This window comes from Oncorhynchus mykiss, chromosome 3, assembly GCF_057628025.1.
Source record: "Oncorhynchus mykiss isolate SJ-2025 chromosome 3, ASM5762802v1, whole genome shotgun sequence".
NCBI lineage: Eukaryota > Metazoa > Chordata > Actinopteri > Salmoniformes > Salmonidae > Oncorhynchus > Oncorhynchus mykiss.
The window spans coordinates 88,985,716-89,011,640 of NC_143024.1; the positions used below are offsets into that span (position 1 = coordinate 88,985,716).

Below are 25,925 nucleotides of genomic sequence, written 5' to 3' on the forward strand. Positions count from 1 at the left end.
AATACAAAGAGAATTGTTAAGCATCTCCCTGACAACATGGTGCATTGCTTTGATCTCTCATCACCCTTTCCTGTTTTCATCAGAGGACTTTTTTAGAAAGATTTTTTCTCTAATTATGCTTTCACAGCGTGGCTTGATTTCTAGAGAATGGTGTAAAATAGAACAACGCTGCATTTCAGCACTTTGACCAACTCTCCCTGCAGCAAGTGTTGTATAATGGACTGAGAAGGCCTCACGCACAGGAATATTATTACAACAATCCTCTACACATCACAGGAGGTTGGTGGCACCTTAATTGGGGAGGACGGGCTCATGTTAATGACTGGAACGGAATCAGTGGAATGGTATCAAATATATCAAACACATTGGTTTCCATGTGTTTTGATGCCATTCCATTCGCTCCTTTCCGGCCATTATTATGAGCCATCCTCCCCTCAGCAGCCTCCTGTGCTACACATTCATGCACTGTATTATTGTATAAATACACTTATTTAGTTGTACCTGTGGTTTCTTTGATCTTGGGCATCCGGTGGCAGTCATCTCCTCGTACGGTACCGAACCCAGGCTCGGCACTGGTGGCTGCGTGGATCTTCCTCAGCAGGGTGGGGTCCATGGTCTGATGTCTAGCCTTGCCTTGCTGTGTGGCCTGGCCTTGGGTGCCATACGCCTTCTCCTCCCAATTCATATGGCCCATTCCCTTGAGGGAACACTCCGAAAGTAGATGCATGTTTTCTCCAGCGCAGAGGGGGGAGTCCCTGGGCGTCACACATCTGCTGCTTCCTGTACTGCAGGAAGCGTCTATGGAGGAACACTGTGAGCTCTGGAGGGAGTGGACACCCTCGCTGCTCTGTAACGATGGCATGTGCTTACTAAGGTGGTACTCATATAGCCGCGTCACATCCTGCTCAGCTGAGGGGATCCTCGACTGCTGCTGCTGCCGGTCGCTGCTGGGTAAATTGGTTTCCTGGGTACTGTGGGGGTCTTTGGCATGGGAGTGTGAATCAGCATCTAACCACTGGCTCCTTTCATCCCAGTCCTGCTTGTCTCCCTTAATTGTTACCCTGCCAGAGAGGGAGGCTTGTGAGTCATTCACACAGTCTGGGGAAAGATTGTTGACCACTTTGTTTTCAGGCGGCCGGTGATATCTTGGCGGCTTCTCTCGATACGGATATGGCGTTCGTCCCAACTCGAATTGGTTCATGTACGGAGATTCCCTTACAATAGCATTATATTTGGGTGGCTCCCCTCTATTTGAGTGGACTTTGATGTTTTGCTTTTCTCTTGAGTCACTGGTATCTCCCTGAATCCTGCCCTCAGGGTCACTGTGCTTTCCTGGCTGCTTGCACATCAAAGAGCCCATGTGCAGTTTGCTAAAGTAGTCGGTGGGGTACTTGGTCTCCTTGGTCTCTGGCTCCATCTCTCCCCTTTCTGAGTATAGGATCTGGGTGGATGACACACCCGAGGACTTGGCCCCTTCCTCTTTCTTCTTCTCCTCCTCCTCCTCCCCCTGGGTCTCCTGAGGGTCGTGCTGTATGGCCAGGGCCTTCCCGTCCTCATACTGTGTTACAGGCAACTCTATTTTCTCCTCAGTCAGAGTGTGGTAGCCCTCAGTGGTGGCCACATACAGTCTCAGGTGGGTTTCAGACAGTTTCTGGGCAGCGAACAGCTCTGAGCTCTCTGTCATCTCAGAGGAGTTAGTCTCGTTGCCAGAGTCTGACGAGGACTCGGGGCTAAATGCCCTTGATATTTCGATACCTGTGTGCCAGAGAGACAGACATTTTATTAACAACTTCACCTGAGGCACCTGAGAGATATTATAAAATGGTACACATTTCATTGGTACAAAAAGAATGAAAGCTATGAGTTGAAATGCATTTGTGCACCGTTTCATAAATTATAAAAACAAACAAAATGATACACAAAAAAAGCTCTGGAGACAAAATGAGTGTCACACAGCAAATGTTTTACGTTCAAAATGAATGACACATTGCACACACAAAATGGAAACACAGAACAAAATGTTTTTTTTTTATTGAAAAATCTACAACAACAAATGAAAAATGTTCATGTCTGGTTAATTTTCGTGGTGTTAATGAATAAACGTTACAGTTTTGTAAGAAGAAGAACCTGTGCTATTTTCTGACTGTGGTTTTGGGCTCTGCTCCTCAGAAGCTGCCAGGGCTTCCAGGGCCTGTAATGTGGACACAACAGCTTCGTCCAGGGCCCCCTCAAGGCCCTCCTCCACCTGTGTGGTGACTGAGTCTATGATGGACACTGGGATATTATCACGGGTCCCCTGGCTCTTCTTGACAGGCACCCGGCCCCCCACGTGCTGCTCGTCCTCATCAGAGCGGTCCCTGAAGCCTGGGGGCGGGGCTGCGATGGCCAGGTTGAGGGAGTGAAGCAACACATCTTCGTTGTCTTTCTCGTCCTTACCCTCCCATGGCGGGGGCAGGGAGGTCAGGTCGATGATGTCATCGCTGGACCCAGAGAGCGTGAGGAACCTAGCCTTGTCCAGATCCCCCATCAGTCCCATGTCCTCCTCGCAGCTGATGTCCTCCTCGTCCTCGTCCGCGTCTGTGGTATCCGCATAGCAGATGTCGTGCAGCAGCGGCTCCTCACTGCACTCGGTGTTGCCGAAGATTTTGTCAGCGTACGGATATCCCTCCCCGGCCATCCCCATGAGATCCCTGCTGTTGTAATCCTCATCTAGTCGCTCATACATGGGGTCGTGTAGAACCTCTGGGCCTTCCTCCATCAGCCTCTGGTAGCCCAGGTTCTGGGGGTCCACACTGTCTAACAGAGGATCCCCGAAGGTGAAGGAGACCTTGGCACTGCGGGGGGAGTCCTGGGGTTTGGGCCTGGGGACACAGAGGTAGGGTTGGGGATGTGTTGGACCACTGGTTCCCCCTCTGGCATCCACCCTCTCTGCCATTTGCATGCAGTACTGGGGCGGCTGCTGGATCTCAGTAATATAGCCAGGGTCCATGTAGTCTGTGTCTCTATTGGTGGAGGGCTCTCTGGTGCAGCGCTGGTTGTTGTGGTGCTGGTGCTCCTCACATCCCCTAAAGGAAGCGCTGTATGTCCACTCTATGGCCTGGTAGACCTGCTTTACTCTGGAGTCATGGCCTGAGGATAGGAACCAAACCAGGGGTTGATAATCAGGTTTCTGCAATAGCAGTTATATTGTATGGACTTAGAACTGTATAGAGTCTAGAGACTCACCGGTGTTGTCTACATTCCCTGGTTTGACCACGTTGAAGATGGAACGCCGAGAGTTCACCAGTAGTCTGTAGTATCCAGCAGTTAGACAGGCCAGATTCATTGCATCAGTGGACTCCATTAGCAGAGTGATGGGCTGGAAGATAAGAGGACAACAATGAACACACACTAACTGGAAATAGACTAAGATAGAGTAATGTCAAGAGCTGAATTAAGATAATACTTAGTGTTATTCTAATGGTTCTCATTGAGCATTCATTTCCTTGCTTGATATTATTACAGAATATGATATTTTTGCTTATTAAGGCAAAGTACCAGAGGCTGTTTTTTTTAGTTGTTGCATCAAATGAGCATTTCTGAGATTTTAGGGTATTTTGGTATTAGTACTTTAAAAAGTAAACATAACATTTCTAAAACTTGATGTAGATGTATATTTTATTTTGTTTATCATACTGCCGTCATAAAAATGTAATGCATTTTAACCACATTAAAATGGACATAAATCCATCATTTCAAAGCTCACTACAAGTAATGACACTTCATTTAAAAAATGTAAACAACGTAATCACCAAAAGTAATTATTGACAGGGCCATAAACAATAACTAGTAATGCTGCATACTCAAAGATAGGTTCAAATCTCACCTTTCCTGAGATGTAGTCACTTTTTAAGACAAAAGCGCAAGTACACAGTACAAATGTGATAACAAATTGGACATATTTCCTATTCAACAAAACTGTATGTATAAGGCGAAATTACTTATATGCTTTCTAAATATAGCATAATCAAATGATAAAATGACTAACTATAAGATTTCACCTTCCTTATAACTGTAAATTACATATTTGTATGTTTAGTGTTAGAGAAAACATGCATATTTTCTAAAGGTCTCTCTTGATCAAAACATCAGCCCCCATCCCTGTGAATGTCACACACAGCTCTAGCTTGGCTTTCTGAACTTGTTGGGAACTCACCTTTCATTTCATGTCCGTCTATGAATAACAAAGTGTTTTTTGTTTAAAATCTATGAATTATTTAGATTAATGGCTATAAACCGATCTCTGAATGTGCTACGATGTAAACATTGCAGGTATTTGCTTTGTCTGTGGCGCCAGCTTCAAGTGCTTTCAGATTTCACATCCTATAGTATGTCACACAGGCTCAGAAAAATACTACTGTGTCCATCGGTACCAGAACCGGGCAGGTCCCCTAAAAAGGGGTTTTAAGTCCAGTTCATATAGAATGTCACAAACTGGACTATATGTAGTAACTTACCTTGAACAGATGGTGATTGGGCCTAAATAGGCATTTGGCAATTGGTAGTCTAAATTCCTTATACTCCACTTTAAGTGTAATTTTTTGAAAGTCAGACTCTTCCCACATGCCAACTGATTTTTCTCAGCTTCAGAAGCATCTTTATTCACACCATGTTGTGCGGCTATCCTTAGATACATTTCGTTACGTTACAGCCTTATTCTAAAATTAATCAATTCATTTCTTCATTAATCTACACACAATACCCCATAATGACATCACAATACCCCACAATGACATCACCATACCCCACAATGACATCACAATACCTCACAATGACATCACAGTACCCCACAATGACATCACAATACCCCACAATGACATCACAATACCCCACAATGAAGAAGCAAAAACAGGTTTGTAGAAATGTTGGTTAATAAAAAAACAACAACTAACATTTACATAAGTATTCAGACCCTTTACTTAGTACTTTGGCAGGGATTACAGCCTCAACTCTTCTTGGGTATGATGCTACAAGCTTGGCACACCAGTATTTGGGGAGTTTTTCCCATTCTTCTTTGCAGATCCTCTCAGCTTGGATGGGGAGCGCTGGTGCATAGCTATTTTCAGGTCTCTCTAGAGATGTTTGATCGGGTTCAAGTCCGGGCTCTGTCTGGGCCACTCAAGGACATTCAGAGACCTGTCCCGAAGTCAGTCCTGCATTTTCTTGGCTGTGTGCTTAGGGTCGTTGTCCCATTGGAAGGTGAACCTTCACCCCAATCTGAGATCCTGAGCGCTATGGAGCAGGTTTTCAACAAGGATCTCTCTGTACTATGCTCTGTCCGTCTTTCCCTTGATCCTGACTAGACTCCCTGCCACTGAAAAACATCCCCACAGCATGATGCTGCCACCACCATGCTTCACCGTAGGGATGGTGCCAGGTTTCCTCCAGATGTGACACTGGTATTCAGGCCAAAGAGTTCAATCTTGGTTTCATCACACCAGAGAATCTTGTTTCTCATGGTCTGAGAGTCCTGTAGGTGCCTTTTGGCAAACTCCAAGCAGCTGTCATGTGCCTTTTAATGAGGAGTGGCTTTCGTCTGACCACTCTACCATAAAAGCCTGATTGATGGAGTGCTGCATATGGTTGTCCTTCTGGAAGGTTATCCCATCTCCACAGAGGAACTCTGGAGCTCTGTCAGAGTGACAATCATGTTCTTGGTCACCTCCCTGACCAAGGCCCTTCCACCCCGATTGATCAGTTTGGCCAGACAACCAGCTCTAGGAATAGTCTTTGGGACCTTCAATGCTGCAGAAATATTTTGGTACCCTTCCCCAAATCTGTGCCTCGGCACAATCCTGTCTCGGAGCTCTACAAACAATTCCTTCAACCTCATGGCTTGAATGCACTGTCAACTGCGGGACCTTGTATAGACAGGTGTGTGCCTTTCCAAATAATTTCCAATCAATTGAATTTACCACAGGTGGACTCCAATCAAGTTGTAGAAACAAAGGATGATCAATGGAAACAGGATGCACCTGAGCTCAATTTCAAGTCTCATAGCAAAGGGTGTTAGGCGGAGCAGCACAGGGGAACCCAAGCGCAGACTCAAGACAGGAAAACCGGGATGAATGAACCCAGATATTTATTGTAACAGGGAGAGATGAAGTGTGGATCCAGGGAAGTTCGGGTGAGTTGTAGGAAACCAGATGTGGAGGCTGAGGTTTGAGTGAGCTGGGTTGGGACAGGGTAAACAAGTCCAGAAGGGAATCCAAGGGAGTTATGGTATGCTGAATCCAGAACAGGGTTGCAGGAGGGTAGCAGGAGATGTGAACAGGAGACAGGAACCAGAGTCAACAGCGAGATGAATGAAGATTACGATCTGACAGAGTGGAAGTGGCAGGACTGAGCATTTGTAGAGGTCTAGATTATGGAACGGGTTGCAGCTGGTGGGGAACTGCTCTGACTCCAGCACACCTGTCTTCAACCACACAATCACAGAGAGAGAGAGAGAGAGCGAGAGAGAGCGAGAGAGAGCGAGAGAGAGAGAGAGAGGGAGAGAGAGAGAGAGAGAGAGAGAGAGAGAGAGAGAGAGAGAGAGAGAGAGAGAGAGAGAGAGAGAGAGCGGGAGAACTAGGAGAATGGCTGCAGGTCAAGGAGACACTGGATGTCCACTAGGGTGTGTGGCAGGAGCAGATGTGAGAAAGGGTCTGAATACTTACAGTATGTAAATAAGGTATTTCAGTTTTTATTTATTTTATACATTTGCAAAAGTTTCTAAAAACCTGTTTTTGCTTTGTCATTATGGGGTATTGTGTGTAGATTGATGAGGGGGGGAAAGTATTTGATCCATTTTAGAATAAGGCTGTAACGTATCAAAATGTGGAAAAAGTCTAGAGGTCTGAAAACTTTCCGAAGGCACTGTAAATTCTCCAGACTTGTATCAAGGAAATTGTTGATATGTTGTAACATTTTTATTATATCACATTTTTATTTGGAAATATGCACCAAAATTGCAGTTTACCTACATGTTTTTGTATTTTTATAGATACATTTTTTACATTTAATTTAACTAGGCACGTCAGTTAAGAACAAATTCGTATTTACAATGACGGCCTACAATGACGGCCTATAGATAGAAAGATTAAAAAACTATATATCCACAATCCGTTCCTGGAGTGTCTTAACAAAATGTTACATATTTTTATAGAATATTTCAGAAAAAGTTTTATATTGGTGACAATATTCAACTGATAAAAAGTTAATTGTGATAGGATTAATGGGGAAAAAAAATACCACACTCAGAATGAGTTAATTTAAAAGATTTCACCTTCACATCCAGAACATGTAGCTCTACCCTGACGTTCTTCTCGTCTTCTGTGTACATCTCGATGCGGTTGACGTGGCTGAAGTCAGCCAGCAGCGCCACCAGGTTAGTCTTGGTGTTGATCACATGACTGATGCCATACCTGGGACCCACTAGTAGAGTCACCTCTGTGTGCTTCTCGCCTTGCTGTGGGCATAAAGCAGAAAGGAAACCAATTGAAAGACAATACACACGGGGGCGGACTGGGACCACATATCGGCCCTAGCATTTCTAACACACCGGACCATTTTTTTCACCTTGAGGCCCCCATACAGGTCCAATTTTTTCCTTGAAGCCCCCACACCAGCCCATTTTATTTCTTGAGGTCCCCATTTTGTTCCTTGTCCCCCACACCAGCCCATTTTATTTATTGAAGCACCCACACCGGCCCATTTTCTTCACTTATGGCCCCCATATTAGACAGATAATGATCATTTTGGGCAAAAAATTCAAGTTAGACAGGCCCACTGCTAATAATGGACCAGCCCATCTGGCATTTGCCTGTCTCAGGATACACAGACTCCATTAATAACTTATAACTTATTATGATATGATATTCTGATATTTGATATTTGATGTGTCGTTACTCAAAAGTTCAGAAAATAAGAGGTAGTTATTTACCAGCAGTATAGATTTAAACACCCGCCCTCCATACAGTCTCAGGTCACTGAGATACTTCAGATAGTGGACCTTGGCCTGCAATGCTGACAGCTGAAAGAGAACATGAGCAATGTAGGCTACTGTCGTTGTATGAATGTGCACAGAGGATTTATTTTACAAAGAAGGTGGCGCTGTGAATGGTCACAGTGACGCATTACATTATCTAAGAGTGGGAAATGTATGAGAGCATGAGAAATCAGGTTGAGTATTCCACTAGGTGGTGCTCTTTTCCAATGTGCTGCATTAAGAGTGAGCTGGAGAAGAGGAGACAGAAGAGAGGGAGAAGAGACACAGAGAGAGAGAGGGAGAGAGAGAGAGAGAGAGAGAGAGAGAGAGAGAGAGAGAGAGAGAGAGAGAGGAGGGGGAGATGGAGACAGAGAGAGAGAGAGAGAGAGAGAGAGAGAGAGAGCGAGAGAGAGAGAGAGAGGAGGGAGAGATGGAGACAGAGAGAGAACGAGAGAGAGAGAGAGAGAGAGAGAGAGAGAGAGAGAGAGAGAGAGAGAGAGAGAGAGAGAGAGAGAGAGAGAGAGAGAGAGAGAGAGAGGAAACAGGAGAGAGATAAAAAGGTACCCTACCTTTTTTCCAGGAGGTACCAGATTCTGGTTGGTTTTGAGAATGTGTGTTAGGGCTTTCTTGATGTTCTTCTCTTTCATACTGGATAGTACTGCAGGAGGGAGGAACAGTGCCAAACCCCACTCCTTCCTGTAGAGCAAGAAACCATGGTAACGCAGTTTTAACGTACAACAGCAGAATGCATTCGTCCAGCAAAAATCAATTACTTTATAAAGAGGGGATGCATTGATTAGCCAACAGCTAGTCGATTATAATCAATATCCATATTAAATACCTGTGGTATTTATGACGCACCAATCAATGGGGAAATCGTTACTGTATCTGACATGGATGTAATTCCTTCATGAAGACACCCAAGCCAGATAATGATTTTTTATTTCCAGATTAATCTCAAGTCACTGAGTAAGTGTTGAGAGTCTAATGTTGTGAGGGTGTCAAAAGCTCTCATAACAATGTGTTGCTGGATTGAACATGCAAGGAAATGCAGTGCCATGTTTGAACTTAGTCATTGGATCTGTTCTGTGTTGACCTGGTTTTGAGAAGCAGTGTGAAAACCAAGCTACTCACTCAATGTACTTGAGGGAGACTTTCTGCGATTGTTTGGTGTTAATGGTGAGGATGTACATCTGCAAGGCAGCCAGACGCAGGGCTGTGTCGTATTTCAGCTCTGACCCAAATCTCTCCAGCACCACGTCATTACAGCTCTTGAAGGGGAGAAGAGGCGGAGAGGAGAAGAGGAGAAGAGAGGAGAGGAGAGAAAAGCAAAGGGGAGAGAAGAGGAGAGGAGAGGAGAAGAGAAGAGAGGAGAAGAGAAGGTAAGAGAGGAGAGGAGAGGAGAGGAGAGGAGAAGAGAAGAGAAGAGAAGAGAAGAGAAGAGAGGAGAGGAGAGGAGAGGAGAGGAGAGGAGAAGAGAAGAGAAGAGAAGAGAAGAGAAGAGAAGAGAAGAGAAGAGAAGAGAAGAGAGGAGAGGAGAGGAGAGGAGAGGAGAGGAGAGGAGAAGAGAAGAGAAGAGAAGAGAAGAGAAGAGAAGAGAAGAGAAGAGAAGAGAAGAGAAGAGAAGAGAAGAGAAGAGAAGAGAAGAGAAGAGAAGAGAAGAGGAGAGAAGAGAAGAGAAGAGGAGAGGAGAGGAGAGGAGAGGAGAGGAGAGGAGAGGAGAGGAGAGGAGAGGAGAGGAGAGGAGAGGAGAGGAGAGGAGAGATGTTACACTGCACCTTGAACCAGACAGTACGAGTACACAGTAACTATGGTATGAAGTTACATTTGGCTCCCCTAGTAACTCTGGTTTTGGTGAGCTCCACAGCAACAGCAGATCATTTACATTTTTTCTGAGCTAAAGTTTCTACAAGGAATCTTACCAAATACATATCAATGAATATCATAGAAAAATATACATTTTGATAACACAACAAACGTGATACTTTTCAATCAGGCAGTGTTGTCGTCCATGTGCTGTGACTCACCTGAACATAGAGGTATTCAAACGCCACTGCATCTCTCCTGAGGAGGTCAATGGGGTCCTTCGGGACAAAGCTGATGCGGAAGAAGCATTTCATCTTGTGCGCCCCTGGTCTCTGTGTTGCCTAAGGCACCAGACCAGGACAAGGAAGTGTGTTGCGATGTCATGAATAATGAATAATGGATTAAAGATACTGCGATTTAAATGCTGACATTTATTTTAAAAACTCATCACAAACCTATAAAATGGGCTTGAAATCTATATCCTCATTTGTATGCTTACAGAAACAAAACAAAATGTATAACTCACATTTGTTATAACAAATGTATTTAAAAGACCAGAATGATAATCATTGTTTTATTACAGTTTTTAATTTTTATATTGAATATATAATACTGACCTGTCTTTTTTGTGACAGAATCACATATTTGCAATGAGCAAAAAAATGAAAAACTGTTTCTCAGCCACATTATACTTATTTTAATCTGCAGTCTGTTGGGGTGTCTGCATAATGTTCACTGTTACCCTACAATCATTCAATCACATGCCCACCAACATCCATTTCACACTGACTATGAGGAAAAAAAAGGCAGGTCATATTTAATTACAATGTATTAGGGCCTAATATCGTCAATCTGTCGTCTCCCCGAGCAGGAAGCCACCCCACTGTCATTACCCCACCCATGACGTCTCACCTGAGTTAACATCTCCTGCTCGTGGAGGAGCATGAGTCTGCTGGCCGAGCCCTCGTGTCTGTGCTCCAGCATCAGTGAGAAGTGTTCTATACTCTTAATGAAGAGCTTCTCTTGCAGGGTCAAGATGACATCCTTTCACACAGACAGAAGACACATTCATTATTCATGTGTTACTGTATGTGTCAGGCACATGCAGGGACCACCAAGTGACAGAGTGAGGTGTGACGAGAGGGGAAAGCTGTGTAAAAGCACACATTTGCATTATATATATATTATATATATTATATATACCCTAGCTAAATATGTATGTATTTTTTAAAAGCAAAAAAAAACATTGCATATCCTAGAAGGTAATGGAAAATAAATGGGGTTTGAGTCTCAGTAAAAACCTAATTCAAAATGGAGGATTTTTTTCACATCCCATAATCATAATTGTACGGAGCATAACTTGACATTGTGTCAGCCGGCGTTACATAATATCACACAGATTAAAACCGTACACTTTTTAAAGAGAAGAGAAGAGAAGAGAAGAGAGGAGAGGAGAGGAGAGGAGAGGAGAGGAGAGAAGAGAAGAGAAGAGAAGCGAAGAGAAGAGAAGAGAAGAGAAGAGAAGAGAAGAGAAGAGAAGAGAGGAGAGGAGAGGAGAGGAGAGGAGAGGAGAGGAGAGGAGAGGAGAGGAGAGGAGAGGAGAGAAGAGAAGAGAAGAGAGGAGAGGAGAGGAGAGGAGAGGAGAGGAGAGGAGAGGAGAGGAGAGGAGAGAAGAGAAGAGAAGAGAAGAGAAGAGAGGAGAGGAGAGGAGAGGAGAGGAGAGGAGAGATGTTATAATATCACACAGATTAAAACCGTACACTTTTTAAAGAGAAGAGAAGAGAAGAGGAGAGAAGAGAAGAGAGGAGAGGAGAGGAGAGGAGAGGAGAGGAGAGGAGAGGAGAGAGGAGAGGAGAGGAGAGGAGAGGAGAGGAGAGAGGAGAGGAGAGGAGAGGAGAGGAGAGGAGAGGAGAAGAGAAGAGAAGAGAAGAGAAGAGAAGAGAAGAGAAGAGAAGAGAAGAGAAGAGAAGAGAAGAGAGGAGAGGAGAGGAGAGGAGAGGAGAGGAGAGGAGAGATGTTATAATATCACACAGATTAAAACCGTACACTTTGGAGATGTTTTGTTTATGAGGAACAAAAGCCCTGGCCTACTTCTCCATGCTTCACAGTTAAATAAAGTTCCAGCTGACGTGCCTTCGTGGGAGAGCTTTGTGTAATGCACATTTGGACACCTGCTGAATCCTAATGAGGTAAAGATAATATGATGTGCTGCTGTGTTCAAAGGAATTAACTCTTCTAGAAGTGGCCTATGAATGATGTAAGGTAAAATAGAAAAAATAAATAAATAAATGATGAAACACTGTCCCCATTACAATGTCTTAGTGAATGGCACAGCGTACTATACCTTAATGGATGTGTTCCTGTCAAACTTAAAGGATTTGGTCTGTCCGTTCTCCAGGTACACCTTCAGAACATTTGTCATGAAGAGTAGAGAGTTGTCCTTCACAGATTCCTGGAAATAAGAAGACAATGGGGATGATTACTATAGCTTCCATATTGATCAGTGGGCTACACTGTGAAATGGGGATGATTACTATAGCTTCCATATTGATCAGTGGGCTACACTGTGAAATGGGGATGATTACTATAGCTTCCATATTGATCAGTGGGCTACACTGTGAAATGGGGATGATTACTATGTCTTCCATATTGATCAGTGGGCTACACTGTGAAATGGGGATGATTACTATGTCTTCCATATTGATCAGTGGGATAGACTGTGAAATGGGGATGATTACTATGTCTTCCATATTGATCAGTGGGATACACTGTGAAATGGGGATGATTACTATGTCTTCCATATTGATCAGTGGGATAGACTGTGAAATGGGGATGATTACTATGTCTTCCATATTGATCAGTGGGATACACTGTGAAATGGGGATGATTACTATGTCTTCCATATTGATCAGTGGGATACACTGTGAAATGGGGATGATTACTATGTCTTCCATATTGATCAGTGGGATACACTGTGAAATGGGGATGATTACTATGTCTTCCATATTGATCAGTGGGATACACTGTGAAATGGGGATGATTACTATGTCTTCCATATTGATCAGTGGGCTACACTGTGAAATGGGGATGATTACTATGTCTTCCATATTGATCAGTGGGCTACACTGTGAAATGGGGATGATTACTATGTCTTCCATATTGATCAGTGGGCTACACTGTGAAATGGGGATGATTACTATGTCTTCCATATTGATCAGCTGGCTACACTGTGAAATGGGGATGATTACTATGGCAATGTGAAGAAGATCATGACTGCGTCCAATACAGTTTAACAGTACGTATTTACACTGTTGGAAGATTCAAAGTCATTATCACTGGTGCATGCTTTTAGCTTTTGGAGAACACTGGTATACAATCACATGAGACAGAGAGGGATGGATGGTTTCAGTACAGTAGGTCTTACCGGGACTTGACCGTTAATGATGACCTCCTCTGCGAAGCGGACTTTCACTGGATTAGACTTTAACTTGGCCTTTTTGGCTGCACTGATGAACGCAGATTTGGGTGACTAGGGGTGGGGGTCGGTGGGAGAAACAGAATTGTAAAAAACAGTTGGCAACAGGTCTTCGCCTTCGGAGAAGTCACAGCAAATCAGACGTTTCTCTCTCTCTCTTTTTCTCTTTTTCTCTCTCTCTCTCTTTCTGCCTCTCCCTCTCTCGGCCTCTCTCTCTCTCTCTCTCTCTCACTCTCTCTCTCTCTCATGTGAACGGAAGGTGCTTTTATGTTGAGGTAGTTTTCAGTATATTAACACTTATCATGTTACAGAGACTTCATACACAGAAATATAATTAGAAGAAATTAATGCTCAAATTATATAATTTTCAGAGCTGTTTTTGAAATGATTCAATTTAATACGTTTTACAAGTTCTGTGCAGCCTTTCTGAATGTAATTGTTACTTTTGTAATATGAAAAATGTGAAATGTGCTTCCCAAAGCCAGGTTACAACACAGCATGATTCCTGCTAGAGTTGGAACACACAACACTCTTTCCCTTTCTCTCTCCCTTATCTCTCTCTCTCTCTCTCGCTCCCCTCACTCTTTCTCTCTCCCTTATTCCTCTCTTTCTCTCTCTCCCTTCACTCTGTCTCTCTCTCTACCTTCACTCTGTCTCTCTCCCCCTTCTCCCTCTCTCTCAAGTGAATGGAAGGTGCTTTTAACGTGCCTTGCAAAAGTTTTTCCAATATTGTTGCATTACAACCTGTAATTTAAATCGATTTTTATTTGGATTTCATGTAATGGACATATACAACATAGTCCAAATTGGTGAAGTGAAATGAAAAGATTAACTTGTTTCAAAAAAATTGTAAAGAATAAAAAACAGAAAAGTGGTGTGTGCATACAGTATGTTTTCACCCACTTTACTGTGAAGCCCCTAGATAAGATCTGGTGCAACCAATTACCTTCAGAAGTCACATAATTAGTTAAATAAAGTCCACCTGTGTGCAATCTAAGTGTCACATGATCTGTCACCTGATCTCAGTATATATCCACCTGTTCTGAAAGGCCCCAGATTCTGCAACACCACCAAGCAAGCGGTTCAATGAAGACCAAGGAGCTCTCCAAACAGGTCAGGGGCAAAGTTGTGGAGGAGTACAGATCAAGGTTGGGTTATAAAAAAATAACAGAAACTTTGAACATCCCACGGAGCACCATTAAATCCATTATTAAAAAATTGAAAGAATATGGAACCACAACAAACCTGCCAAGAGAGGGCTGTCCACCAAAACTCACAGACCAGGCAAGGAGGGCATTAATCAGAGAGGCAACAAAGACACCAAAGATAACCCTGAAGGATCTGAATAGCTCCACGGCAGAGGTTGGAGTATCGGTCCACAGGACCACTTTAGTGGCCAGAAAAAAATAAGCAAAAATGTTTGTTGTTTGCCTAAAGGCATGTGGGAGACTCCCCAAACAAATGGAAGAATGTACTCTGGTCAAATGAAGGTGCTCTGGTCAACCAAAATTGAGCTTTTTGGCCATCAGGGAAAACACCATGTCTGGCGCAAACCTCCCATCACTCTGATAACAGCATCCCCACTGTGAAGCATGGTGGTGGAGCATCATGCTGTGGGGATGTTTTTCATCGGCAGGGACTGGGAAACTGGTCAGAATTGAAGGAATGATGGATGGCGCTAAATACAGGGAAATTCTTGAGGGAAACTGTTTCAGTCTTCCAGAGATTTGAGACTGGGACGGAGGTTCACCTTCCAGCAGGACAATGACCCTAAGCATACTGCTAAAGCAACACTTGAGTGGTATCAGGGGAAACATTTAAAGGTATTGGAATGGCCTAGTCAAAGCTCAGACCTCAATCCAAATGAGAATCTGTGGTATGACTTAAATATTGCTGTACACCAGCGGAACCCATCCAACTTGAAGTAGCTGGAGCAGTTTTGCCCTGAAGAATGGGCAGAAATCCCAGTGGCTAGATGTACCAGGTTTATAGAGACATAACCCAAGAGACTTGCAGCTGTAATTGCTGCAAAAGGTGGCTCTACAAAGTATTGCATTTGAGGGGGTGAATAGTTATGCACGCTCAAGTTCAGTTTTTTTTGTCTTATTTCTTGTTTGTTTCAAAATAAAAAATATTTTGCATCTTCAAAGTGGTAGGCATGTTGTGTAAATCAAATGATACAAACCCCCCAAAAATCAATTTTAATTCCAGGTTGTAAGTCAACACAATATGAAAAATGCGAAGGGGGTGAATACTTTCACAAGCCCCTGTATGATGAGCTCCTTCTCAAGTTGAAGTAGTTTCCAGTATGATAACACTTATCAGGCTATAGAGACAGTCTTCGTACAGGGAAACATAATTAGAAGAATGTACAGTAAAGATTATATTATTATAGAATTTTCAGAGCTGTTTGTGAAATATTCAATTTAATAAATTTGACAAGTTCTGTGCAGCCTTTCGGGATGTAATTGCTACTTTTTTAATATATAAACCACTATTGTTTTCTCTACGGTTACTTCTGAAATGTTCTCCTGAAAGCCAGGTTACAACACCGTATGATTTCTGCTAGTTTGAACACACAGCACAATAGACAAAATTGTATTAAAATCATTGTCTATTTCGGTGATGACAGCACAAATCCATCTCATTGAACTATTCTATAAATCATATCACTGACGTTCGCAATAGCGGTTACTGTGGCATTGTATCCGTCACCACATGGTCCTCCCTAGTACTAACAACTGTTGACATGGCAGGTTCAGGTTAACTTGGGGTCTCATGCTTGGTTTTGAAGCTATCATGAGGGGACTTGGACCATGTTCAGTATTCAGTGTTTGGACTGCAGTCCCTGTGAATTAACCAGGGGAACACTCAGCAGTATCCTGTCTGTTACAACGCAAGCGCAGACATATGGCCACGTTTCATGTCTGGGATTGTCTCGGATTCACAGAGTCAACAAACCAATCAGCATCGCAGACAAACAGTCTATTGAAATATTTTCCCCAGGAGGTTGCGCTGAATCTTTTCAATGGAACTTTTGAAGATGGGAGGAAGACTTACTGTGTACGGCAGAACCACTGTCAAAACAATGGATTCTTTGCAGCTCCTGGGAAGACAACACAAACAAACCAAAAAAACATCATTATAGATTGAAAAGGTAAATATGTCAAATTCAGCGGAAGTTTGATTAATCCACTCTGAGTCATGCATTGTTTTGCCTACAGTGGGCAGATTATGACTGGTAGAAATAAGCACACAAAGATGGGTTAATAACAAGATGAGCAATCTGGGTCACACTTTATTTGGATAGTCTGGATAGTCCATCAGTAGATGCTCTACAGATGGTCATACTATCAACAAACTACACTATACATACAAAAGTATCCGGACACCCCTTCAAATGAGTGGTTTCGGCTATTTCAGCCACACCCGTTGCTGACAGGTGTATAAAATCCCTTTCCTGTTTCAGAAATGGTTTGGGATGAATTGGAACATCGACTGCGAGCCAGGCCTAATCGCCCAACATCAGTGCTCGACCTCACTAATGCTCTTGTAGCTGAATGGAAGCAAGTGCCCGCAGCAATGTTCCAACATCTAGTGGAAAGCCTTCCCAGAAGAGTGGAGGCTGTTATAGCAGCAAAGGGGGGGGGGACCAACTCCATACTAATGCCCATGATTTTGGAATGAGATGTAATACTAACAGGTGTCCACATACTTTTGATCATGTAGTGTATCAGGTTGATAACTGCTTGCTAAGGTTACAGTTAGGGTAAGGGTTAAGTTTAGGGTTAGGGTTAAGTTTAGGGTTAGGGTTAAGTTTAGGGTTAGGGTAAGGGTTAAGTTTAGGGTTAGGGGTAAGGGTTAAGTTTAGGGTTAGGGGTAAGGTTTAAGTTTAGGGTTAGGGGTAAGGGTTAAGTTTAGGGTTAGGGTAAGGGTTAAGTTTAGGGTTAAGGTTAGGGTTAAGTTTAGGGTTAGGGTAAGGGTTAAGTTTAGGGTAAAGGTTAAGTTTAGGGTTAGGGTTAAGTTTAGGGTTAGGGTAAGTGTTTAGGGTTACTAGATAGTTTGTTGATATGTAACTGATAATTTGTAGATAGTCTGTAGAGCATCTAGAGATCCAAATAAATATCCAAATAAAGTGTTACAGCAATCTGTTCTAGCGATGCCTCATGCCTGGCCGTTAATCCTGTATTGGTACAGTAGTTTACTGCTGAGAGAGAGCACAACACACTGCAAGGCCAGGGGAGCAGTGATGGACTGGACTCCTTAGTCTCATTTTTCACTGCACTAATCTGCTGTACAGACACACTCCACAGTCCACAACATGTAGGTCATGAGAGGACTGGCCGTTCAGCCACTCAGCCACTCACTCACTCACTTACTCACTCACTCACTCACTCACTCACTCACTCACCTACTTACCTACTTACCTACTCACCTACTCACCTACTCACTCACTCACTCACTCACTCACTCACTCACTGGGGCGGCAGTGGTTAGAGCGTTGGACTAGTAACCCGAAGGTTGCAAGTTCAAACCCCCGACAAGGTTTGACAAGGTACAAATCTGTCGTTCTGCCCCTGAACAGGCAGTTAACCCACTGTTCCTAGGCCGTCATTGAAAATAAGAATTTGTTCTTAACTGACTTGCTTGGTTATATAAAGGTTAAAAAAAAAACTCACTCACCTGTGCCAAACACATCAATCTAATAAGACGCATGGAAATAATGCTATACATTTGGACCTGCATGGTGCAGCAGTGGGCTAAATGCTCTAACCACTACTTTCACCTACACATTATTATTGCTATTCAAATTGAAACTATACAGAGGGAATTATCCTAAAAGTAGAATGTCCAGTTTGTTTATTTTCAGGCATTAATGCATTCATATTAGACATTTACTGTCTACTGTCCCGGCTAAGGACTCACGAGTGATGAAAATGACTCAGACAGGCAAAGCACACACAGCTTGATATCACAATGTTCCAGGAAAGAACTGGCCTACAGTACAAACATAAATCCTATCTAAACTCAGCAGGGTGTGCTATTAGAGATGTTGAGATCCTGTACCTGACGAGGTCGATGACCATCTCCCTGGGGGCGGAGCTGACCAGCTCATCGTTAATCATGATGATCTCGTCTCCGGGGGTCAGTCTGCCCTCAGAGGGACCTCCTACCAAGATACAGAGAACCCCAGTTGTATCAATTACAACTTTTCTAGCTAGTAATTCATCTTTGTTTTCTGAATTCATTGTACTCTGGCCTTCATGGCTTAAGTTTGGCTAATTTATGAAGTACCCTAATGTGAATGGTCAATTAATATAACATGAACATGGACTTTCATTGGAGGTCATCACCCATTGGTCGCCATCTTTTGTCATCTGGTCACCATTGAATAGTACTAAATCTTACTTCCTGTTGCTAATGGCTATACGTGACATTATTGGTTAGATGTGGTTCATTAATGCTGATTGGTTTACAGGTGGGCTGGTGTGTTACCTGGTGTGACTGACCGAACCACCACTGGTTTTTCACTGCCTGCCACAAAGCCAAAGCCCAGGACTGGATCTCGTTTCATCTCCACCTTACGGGGGGCCGGAGGTACAAACTTGTCCCCGTCCAGACGAACCTCCTCCAAGGAGCTACTTTGGGACACGTGGCTGGGAGAGGAGAAAGGGGGAAGGACAACCATAGAACAGGTAAGAATAGTATCACTCTGATGAAGATCCACTGACCAAAAGCTCAGCCACATTAAAGAAACGTACATCTGAGTGGAAGTGTCCAGATGCTTTTTTCTATGAATCAACTATAGAGTCGAGGATTGAAAAGGGACGGGGGAGTAAATTACCGGAAGCTTTCAAAGTTTACCAGTAAACTACCAGAATTGTGGTATCTTTCAAGGATTTTATGTAATCACGAGACGTTTAGTGGCCCTTTTCAGGATGTCAGATTATCACAGTGGTCTGTAATTATCTCATGTGTGGCCTTATCACATGTAAAATATATGAAATAATTAAACGAGATTTACAATGATTTTAAAATAAATATTGAATGACAAAGCTGTGAAACGCTATCCTAAATATAATCCATCAGTTTAGTGAATATAATTGGCGTTTTCAGCATTCAAATATCCTTTCAAATGTTTTTACAAACTTGTATATATTTTACTGTGAATACTAATTTGTTGTCAATGATTTGACGTCAAACTGGTCGAAGTTATGAAAAAAGTCAATAGTTGCAGACAAGTTGCAGAGGTAATTGAAAATAATTCCATTGTTAATGAGATGCTTTAATAATTAATTATTAAACCACATGGTCTAGCTACTAGAAACGTATGGACAATATGGACACAGATAGAATACATTAATACTATTTATGAATAAAAAAATAATTTAAGCTATTCAAGTATACTCTTAGAAAACAATATGCTATCTAGAACCTAAAAGCGTTCTTCAGCTGTCCTCATAGGAGAACCCTTTGAAGAACACTTTTTGGTTCCAGGTAGAACCCTTTTGGGTTCTTTGAAGAACCCTTTCCACAGAGTCCTCTATATGGAACCAAAAAGGGTTGTACCTAGAACCAAAAAGGGTTCTACAATGGGGTCAGCCAAGGAACCTTTTTTTCTACGAGTGTATAAATTACCAAAGGTACGATAGATTGCCCTAGATTTTCTGTTAATGACCAAAATTACTGAAGATTCCTGTAACTTTGGTAAATTACCAGGAGCTTTTCAACCCTAATAATGTGACTAAAATACTGACACACCAGGTGAAAGACACAAATCTTTTTTTTTTTTTTACCATACATTTCCTATTTAAAACAGATCCAAAATGAAAATGGGCCAAAAATGGGTTCAAAATCTATGTAACAACGTATGTAAAAATCTACATGCACCAAGATTCCATTCTATGAAATACTGCTGTAACTTTGGCCAGATTATTCTATAAATCTAAAAAAAAATACACCAGGAGTACAGCATTAAATGTCTCTTCGATATAAACCAGTCTATTAAGATCCTTAAACGTTCAACGCTGAAAAGCAGCATTTAGTCTGAAATTACAAACTACTGCCATGCCTCGAAATAGAACATGTGGGCGATGACAATCAAGCTGCCATTGTATCTTCCTGCAGCCAACGCTCACTGCCACTCTTAATAAGAAAATCTCAAACAAAACCCACACACATACTGACACAGAATATGTACTCGATGCCTTTCAAGACTCAGCATTAAAACAGTATATGGCAGCGTCTTACATGCACGTGATTATTCAGGCACACTGGAAACCCGAAATAAACACTGTGGCCATTAGCCTATGAGACAATTGGCCTGTGTGAGGTGGTGCATTATGGGGATGGTTAGTGAAGTGCCAGGGAGGGGTCAGTAAAAGGTCCTGAGGTTCAAACAGAGATTGGGATCATGTCTAACCTGTGGCACCACTGTGGTTGGCAAACCTGTCACTCACTGACTGTTACTCAATCTACCTCAAACCCTGATTTCCCCCTCTCATTTCAACTAGTCAACGTTGAATTGAATTAGTTGATATTCCCTAATCTATGTAAATGCACTGCTATTCAATTGGACTACCATGCTAACTGTGTTGAATACCAGTGGTGTAAAGTACTTAACAAAAAATGCTTTAAAGTACATTTATTAAGTAATTTTGAGGGGTCTTTTACTTTACTATTTATATTTTTGAATACTTTTACAACATTCTTTAAGAAAATATTGTACTTTTTACTCAATACATTTACACCCAAAAGTACTCGCTACATTTTGAATACTTAGCAGGACAGGAAAATGGTCCAATTCACACACTTTTCAACAGAACATCCCTGGTCATCCCTACTGCCTCTGATCTGGTGGACTCAGGAAACACACAGCCTTCGTTTGTAAATAATGTCTGAATGTTGGAGTGTGCCACTGGCGAAATGGTGCCATCTTGTTTGCTTAATATAAGGAATTTGAAATGATTTATACTTTTTGTTTTACTTTTGATAGTTAAGTGTATTTTAAACCAAATTATTTTGGACTTTTACTCAGGTATCTTTACTTTTATTCAAGTATCTTCACTTTTACTCAAGTGTGAAATGTGGGTACTTTTTCCACCACTGTTGAATACGTGCATTTGTAGATCATGTCCAGTGCGCAAATGATAGCAGCCTTTACATTGACAGGTACATTTTTTATACCACGTAAGCAGTTAAGAAAACAGTTTGTGTGCTGTTTTGTAGCTTTGCATCTTTCTGTATTTTCCTCCAGCTTTCCCTTCTCCAATTCCCCTCTCCAGAAGCAGGATTGTAGCATCCAAGGCATTAGCAGCAGCAGCAGTAGCAGCTCTCTCCATGGTGCCCTCTCTGCTGGGTAATTAGGCTCATGGGTTGGCTGAGGAGCCAGTGTGTAATTCACAGTCATTTCTGACACATGTTCCACTCGCCACTGAATACCCACAATTAATCTTTCAAGGCACTGAGCGAGAGCAGGGAGGTTGCTGCTAGGGTTTTTCTCAACATTTACATGGAGGCCTATGGCAACAGACACTCAGATGTCTTCTGACATTTCAACCACATTGTGAGGCATGTTATATGGTTGTTTTGCTTGCTTTAGGTTACGATTGTAACATATTGTATTCGAATTACATTCAAATTCACCAAGGTGCCACTGAGACAAATTGACTTTGAATTTGTAGTGTGAGTTTCAGCACTTCTTCTTCTTCGATGAGGTTTAATGGCGGTTGGCATCCAATAAATGTTGCATTACCGCCATTTACTAGACTGGAGTACAACTAGGCTGAAAAAATAAATAAATAACCAACTACCCTACGCCTATGTAACAGTATAGACTTTACCTCCGTCCCCACAAACCCCGACCTGGGCGCGAACCAGAGACGCTCTGCACATGTCAACAGTCACCCTCGAAGCATCGTTACCCATCGCTCCACAGAAGCCATGGCCCTAGCAGGGCAAGGGGAACCACTACTTCAAGGTCTCAGAGCAAGTGACGTCACTGATTGAAACGCCACTAGCGCGCACCACCGCTAACTAGCTAGCCATTTCACATCGGCTACACTCACCCCTCTTTTGACCTCCTCCTCTTTCCAAAGCAACCAGTGATCTGGGTCACGGCACCAATGTAACAGTATAGACTTTACGTCCATCCGCTCTCCCCGACCTGGGCGCGAACCTGGGACGCTCTGCACACGTCAACAGTCATCCTCGAAGCATCGTTACCCATCGCTCCACAAAAGCCGCGGCCCTTGCAGGGCAAGGGGAACCACTACTTTAAGGTCTCAGAGCAAGTGACGTCACCAATTGAAACGCCACTAGCGCGCACCACCGCTAACTAGCTAGCCATTTCACATCGGCTACACCTACAACAAATAAATAATAATAATAAAAAACAACACCACCCTACTCCACTATTTAAATCTATTTAGTCCTACCTCAGGTCAACTACCTGAAAGGCTGGGACACCACCCTACTCCACTATTTAAATCTATTTAGTCCTACCTCAGGTCAACTACCTGAAAGGCTGGGACACCACCCTACTCCACTATTTAAATCTATTTAGTCCTACCTCAGGTCAACTACCTGAAAGGATGGGACACCACCCTACTACACTATTTAAATCTATTTAGTCCTACCTCAGGTCAACTACCTGAAAGGATGGGACACCACCCTACTCCACTATTTAAATCTATTTAGTCCTACCTCAGGTCAACTACCTGAAAGGATGGGACACCACCCTACTCCACTATTTAAATCTATTTAGTCCTACCTCAGGTCAACTACCTGAAAGGATGGGACACCACCCTACTCCACTATTTAAATCTATTTAGTCCTACCTCAGGTCAACTACCTGAAAGGATGGGACACCACCCTACTCCACTATTTAAATCTATTTAGTCCTACCTCAGGTCAACTACCTGAAAGGATGGGACACCACCCTACTCCACTATTTAAATCTATTTAGTCCTACCTCAGGTCAACTACCTGAAAGGATGGGACACCACCCTACTACACTATTTAAATCTATTTAGTCCTACCTCAGGTCAACTACCTGAAAGGATGGGACACCACCCTACTCCACTATTTAAATCTATTTAGTCCTACCTCAGGTCAACTACCTGAAAGGATGGGACACCACCCTACTCCACTATTTAAATCTATTTAGTCCTACCTCAGGTCAACTACCTGAAAGGATGGGACACCACCCTACTCCACTATTTAAATCTATTTAGTCCTACCTCAGGTCAACTACCTGAAAGGATGGGACACCACCCTACTCCACTATTTAAATCTATTTAGTCCTACCTCAGGTCAACTACCTGAAAGGATGGGACACCACCCTACTCCACTATTTAAATCTATTTAGTCCTACCTCAGGTCAACTACCTGAAAGGATGGGACACCACCCTACTCCACTATTTAAATCTATTTAGTCCTACCTCAGGTCAACTACCTGAAAGGATGGGACACCACCCTACTCCACTATTTAAATCTATTTAGTCCTACCTCAGGTCAACTACCTGAAAGGATGGGACACCACCCTACTCCACTATTTAAATCTATTTAGTCCTACCTCAGGTCAACTACCTGAAAGGATGGGACACCACCCTACTCCACTATTTAAATCTATTTAGTCCTACCTCAGGTCAACTACCTGAAAGAATGGGACACCACCCTACTACACTATTTAAATCTATTTAGTCCTACCTCAGGTCAACTACCTGAAAGGATGGGACACCACCCTACTACACTATTCAAATCTATTTAGTCCTACCTCAGGTCAACTACCTGAAAGGCTGGGACACCACCCTACTCCACTATTTAAATCTATTTAGTCCTACCTCAGGTCAACTACCTGAAAGGATGGGACACCACCCTACTACACTATTTAAATCTATTTAGTCCTACCTCAGGTCAACTACCTGAAAGGATGGGACACCACCCTACTCCACTATTTAAATCTATTTAGTCCTACCTCAGGTCAACTACCTGAAAGGATGGGACACCACCCTACTCCACTATTTAAATCTATTTAGTCCTACCTCAGGTCAACTACCTGAAAGGATGGGACACCACCCTACTCCACTATTTAAATCTATTTAGTCCTACCTCAGGTCAACTACCTGAAAGGCTGGGACACCACCACTCAACACAGCCTGTAAGTCGTCTGACGTCAAGTCTCGCACACACAAATAACTTTCTGCAGCTGCCACCACCACCTTAATTTTCTGCGACTTTACATTCCATCCTTGCAGTACAGTTGATAACCATTGCTATAAATGCTAAAAATCCAATGTTACTGAAACACATATCACTTGTTGGTTGATATCTCTTTACTGATACAGATCTACTATTCACACCACTCCTCTCAGAATCCATCCCCCTAGACCCATCTTCCTCTACTTTCTTCACTGCTTCAGCATATGACAACTTCTGCTCTACACTAACCCTGGAAACCTCAACCTGCCTCTCTTGCACGGGACATTTCTGATCCCCAGTCCCATGGGCACCACTACAATTAACACATAGCGCTTCTTTCTCCAATGCTACACATTCCTTTGTCTCATGCCCTTCTGCACACTTCTCACACCTAGGAACCTCCCTCCTACACACTGCTGCCACATGCCCATAAGCTTGACACCTGTAACAACGTAATGTATTCGGAACAAAAGCTCATACTGGGTAACTTATATATCCTAACATCACTTTGTTGGGCAAAGACTCAACATCAAAACTCAAAAGAACAGACAATGACTATTCTGTTTCGCCACTCATGCCACCCTGTCTGTGTCGCACCAAATGACAATTGTCACAAACACCGGGAATCTTCCCCTTCAGTTGGTCAACTTTTACATTTACCGCTATTAATCAATCCTTTCAATGGCGCCCTTTTCTTGAAAGCAAAACAATTCACATGTCTTGCCCCCATTCGTTTAACACAAACAAATATCACAAGACCACTTCTGGTTAACCTCACCGATTCCACAGCACCAAACTCGGTTTTCACCCACCCTGAAACCACAAATGAATCAGCCAAAAGGCAAGGGTCTGCTTTTCCAAAAACTTCACTCCTATTGCCACAGACTCATCTTTATCCTGACCCTCGGTGCAAGCCTCGGGCTCCGAGAACTTCACCACACCAACCATCTCCGATACTTTACCCTCATTCGCTTCTATTTATCCTCGTCTTCAGCTCTCTGCTTACACCATCTACCATTCTTCTTTAACAAACCATCTCCCTTCTTTCTGCCATTTTTAACAGACTCAAGCTCACCTTCTTCCACCCGCTTAGACCTTCTCTGTCTCTCATTTTCCCCTTCATTCCTCATCCATATTCCAAGTATACGTCTCCTTATGATAATTCTGTACTTCTCCTGACATACATCTTGTTCTTGCCTTCCCAAGGGACGCCATTTAACTATCTGTCGCAATCTCCGTACAATCAGCATGAACCCCTCGGGAATGTAGCACTCAACAGTGCGTCCCACTTATAAATCAGCTGCTTCATCTTGATGGTCTGCTTTATCAATAACTACCGCAAAGCTTTTCTATTTCAAACAAGCGCGCTCTTCCAACCACCATCCACCGTCTCGAGATTCAGCATTGACATGACAACATATAGGCTTGCAGTTG

The 25,925-nt window shown here is 42.9% G+C and overlaps 1 protein-coding gene across 1 annotated transcript in view; it reads right to left on the reverse strand.

The window, feature by feature from the left end:
* The window catches only part of LOC110520616 (FERM and PDZ domain-containing protein 4), a 73,170-nt gene that overhangs the window by 2,521 nt on the left and 44,724 nt on the right, over positions 1–25,925 (reverse strand). Inside the window, exons 3-16 of the mRNA XM_036975241.2 lie at positions 18,786–18,946; positions 18,357–18,459; positions 16,350–16,395; positions 13,239–13,343; positions 12,159–12,266; positions 10,727–10,858; positions 10,036–10,155; positions 9,143–9,279; positions 8,578–8,704; positions 7,964–8,053; positions 7,307–7,489; positions 3,226–3,358; positions 2,128–3,129; positions 502–1,755 (exon numbers count right to left, since the gene is read on the reverse strand). Coding sequence (XP_036831136.2) covers positions 502–1,755; positions 2,128–3,129; positions 3,226–3,358; positions 7,307–7,489; positions 7,964–8,053; positions 8,578–8,704; positions 9,143–9,279; positions 10,036–10,155; positions 10,727–10,858; positions 12,159–12,266; positions 13,239–13,343; positions 16,350–16,395; positions 18,357–18,459; positions 18,786–18,946 — 3,701 coding nt within the window. The remainder of the gene's footprint in view (positions 1–501; positions 1,756–2,127; positions 3,130–3,225; positions 3,359–7,306; positions 7,490–7,963; positions 8,054–8,577; positions 8,705–9,142; positions 9,280–10,035; positions 10,156–10,726; positions 10,859–12,158; positions 12,267–13,238; positions 13,344–16,349; positions 16,396–18,356; positions 18,460–18,785; positions 18,947–25,925) is intronic.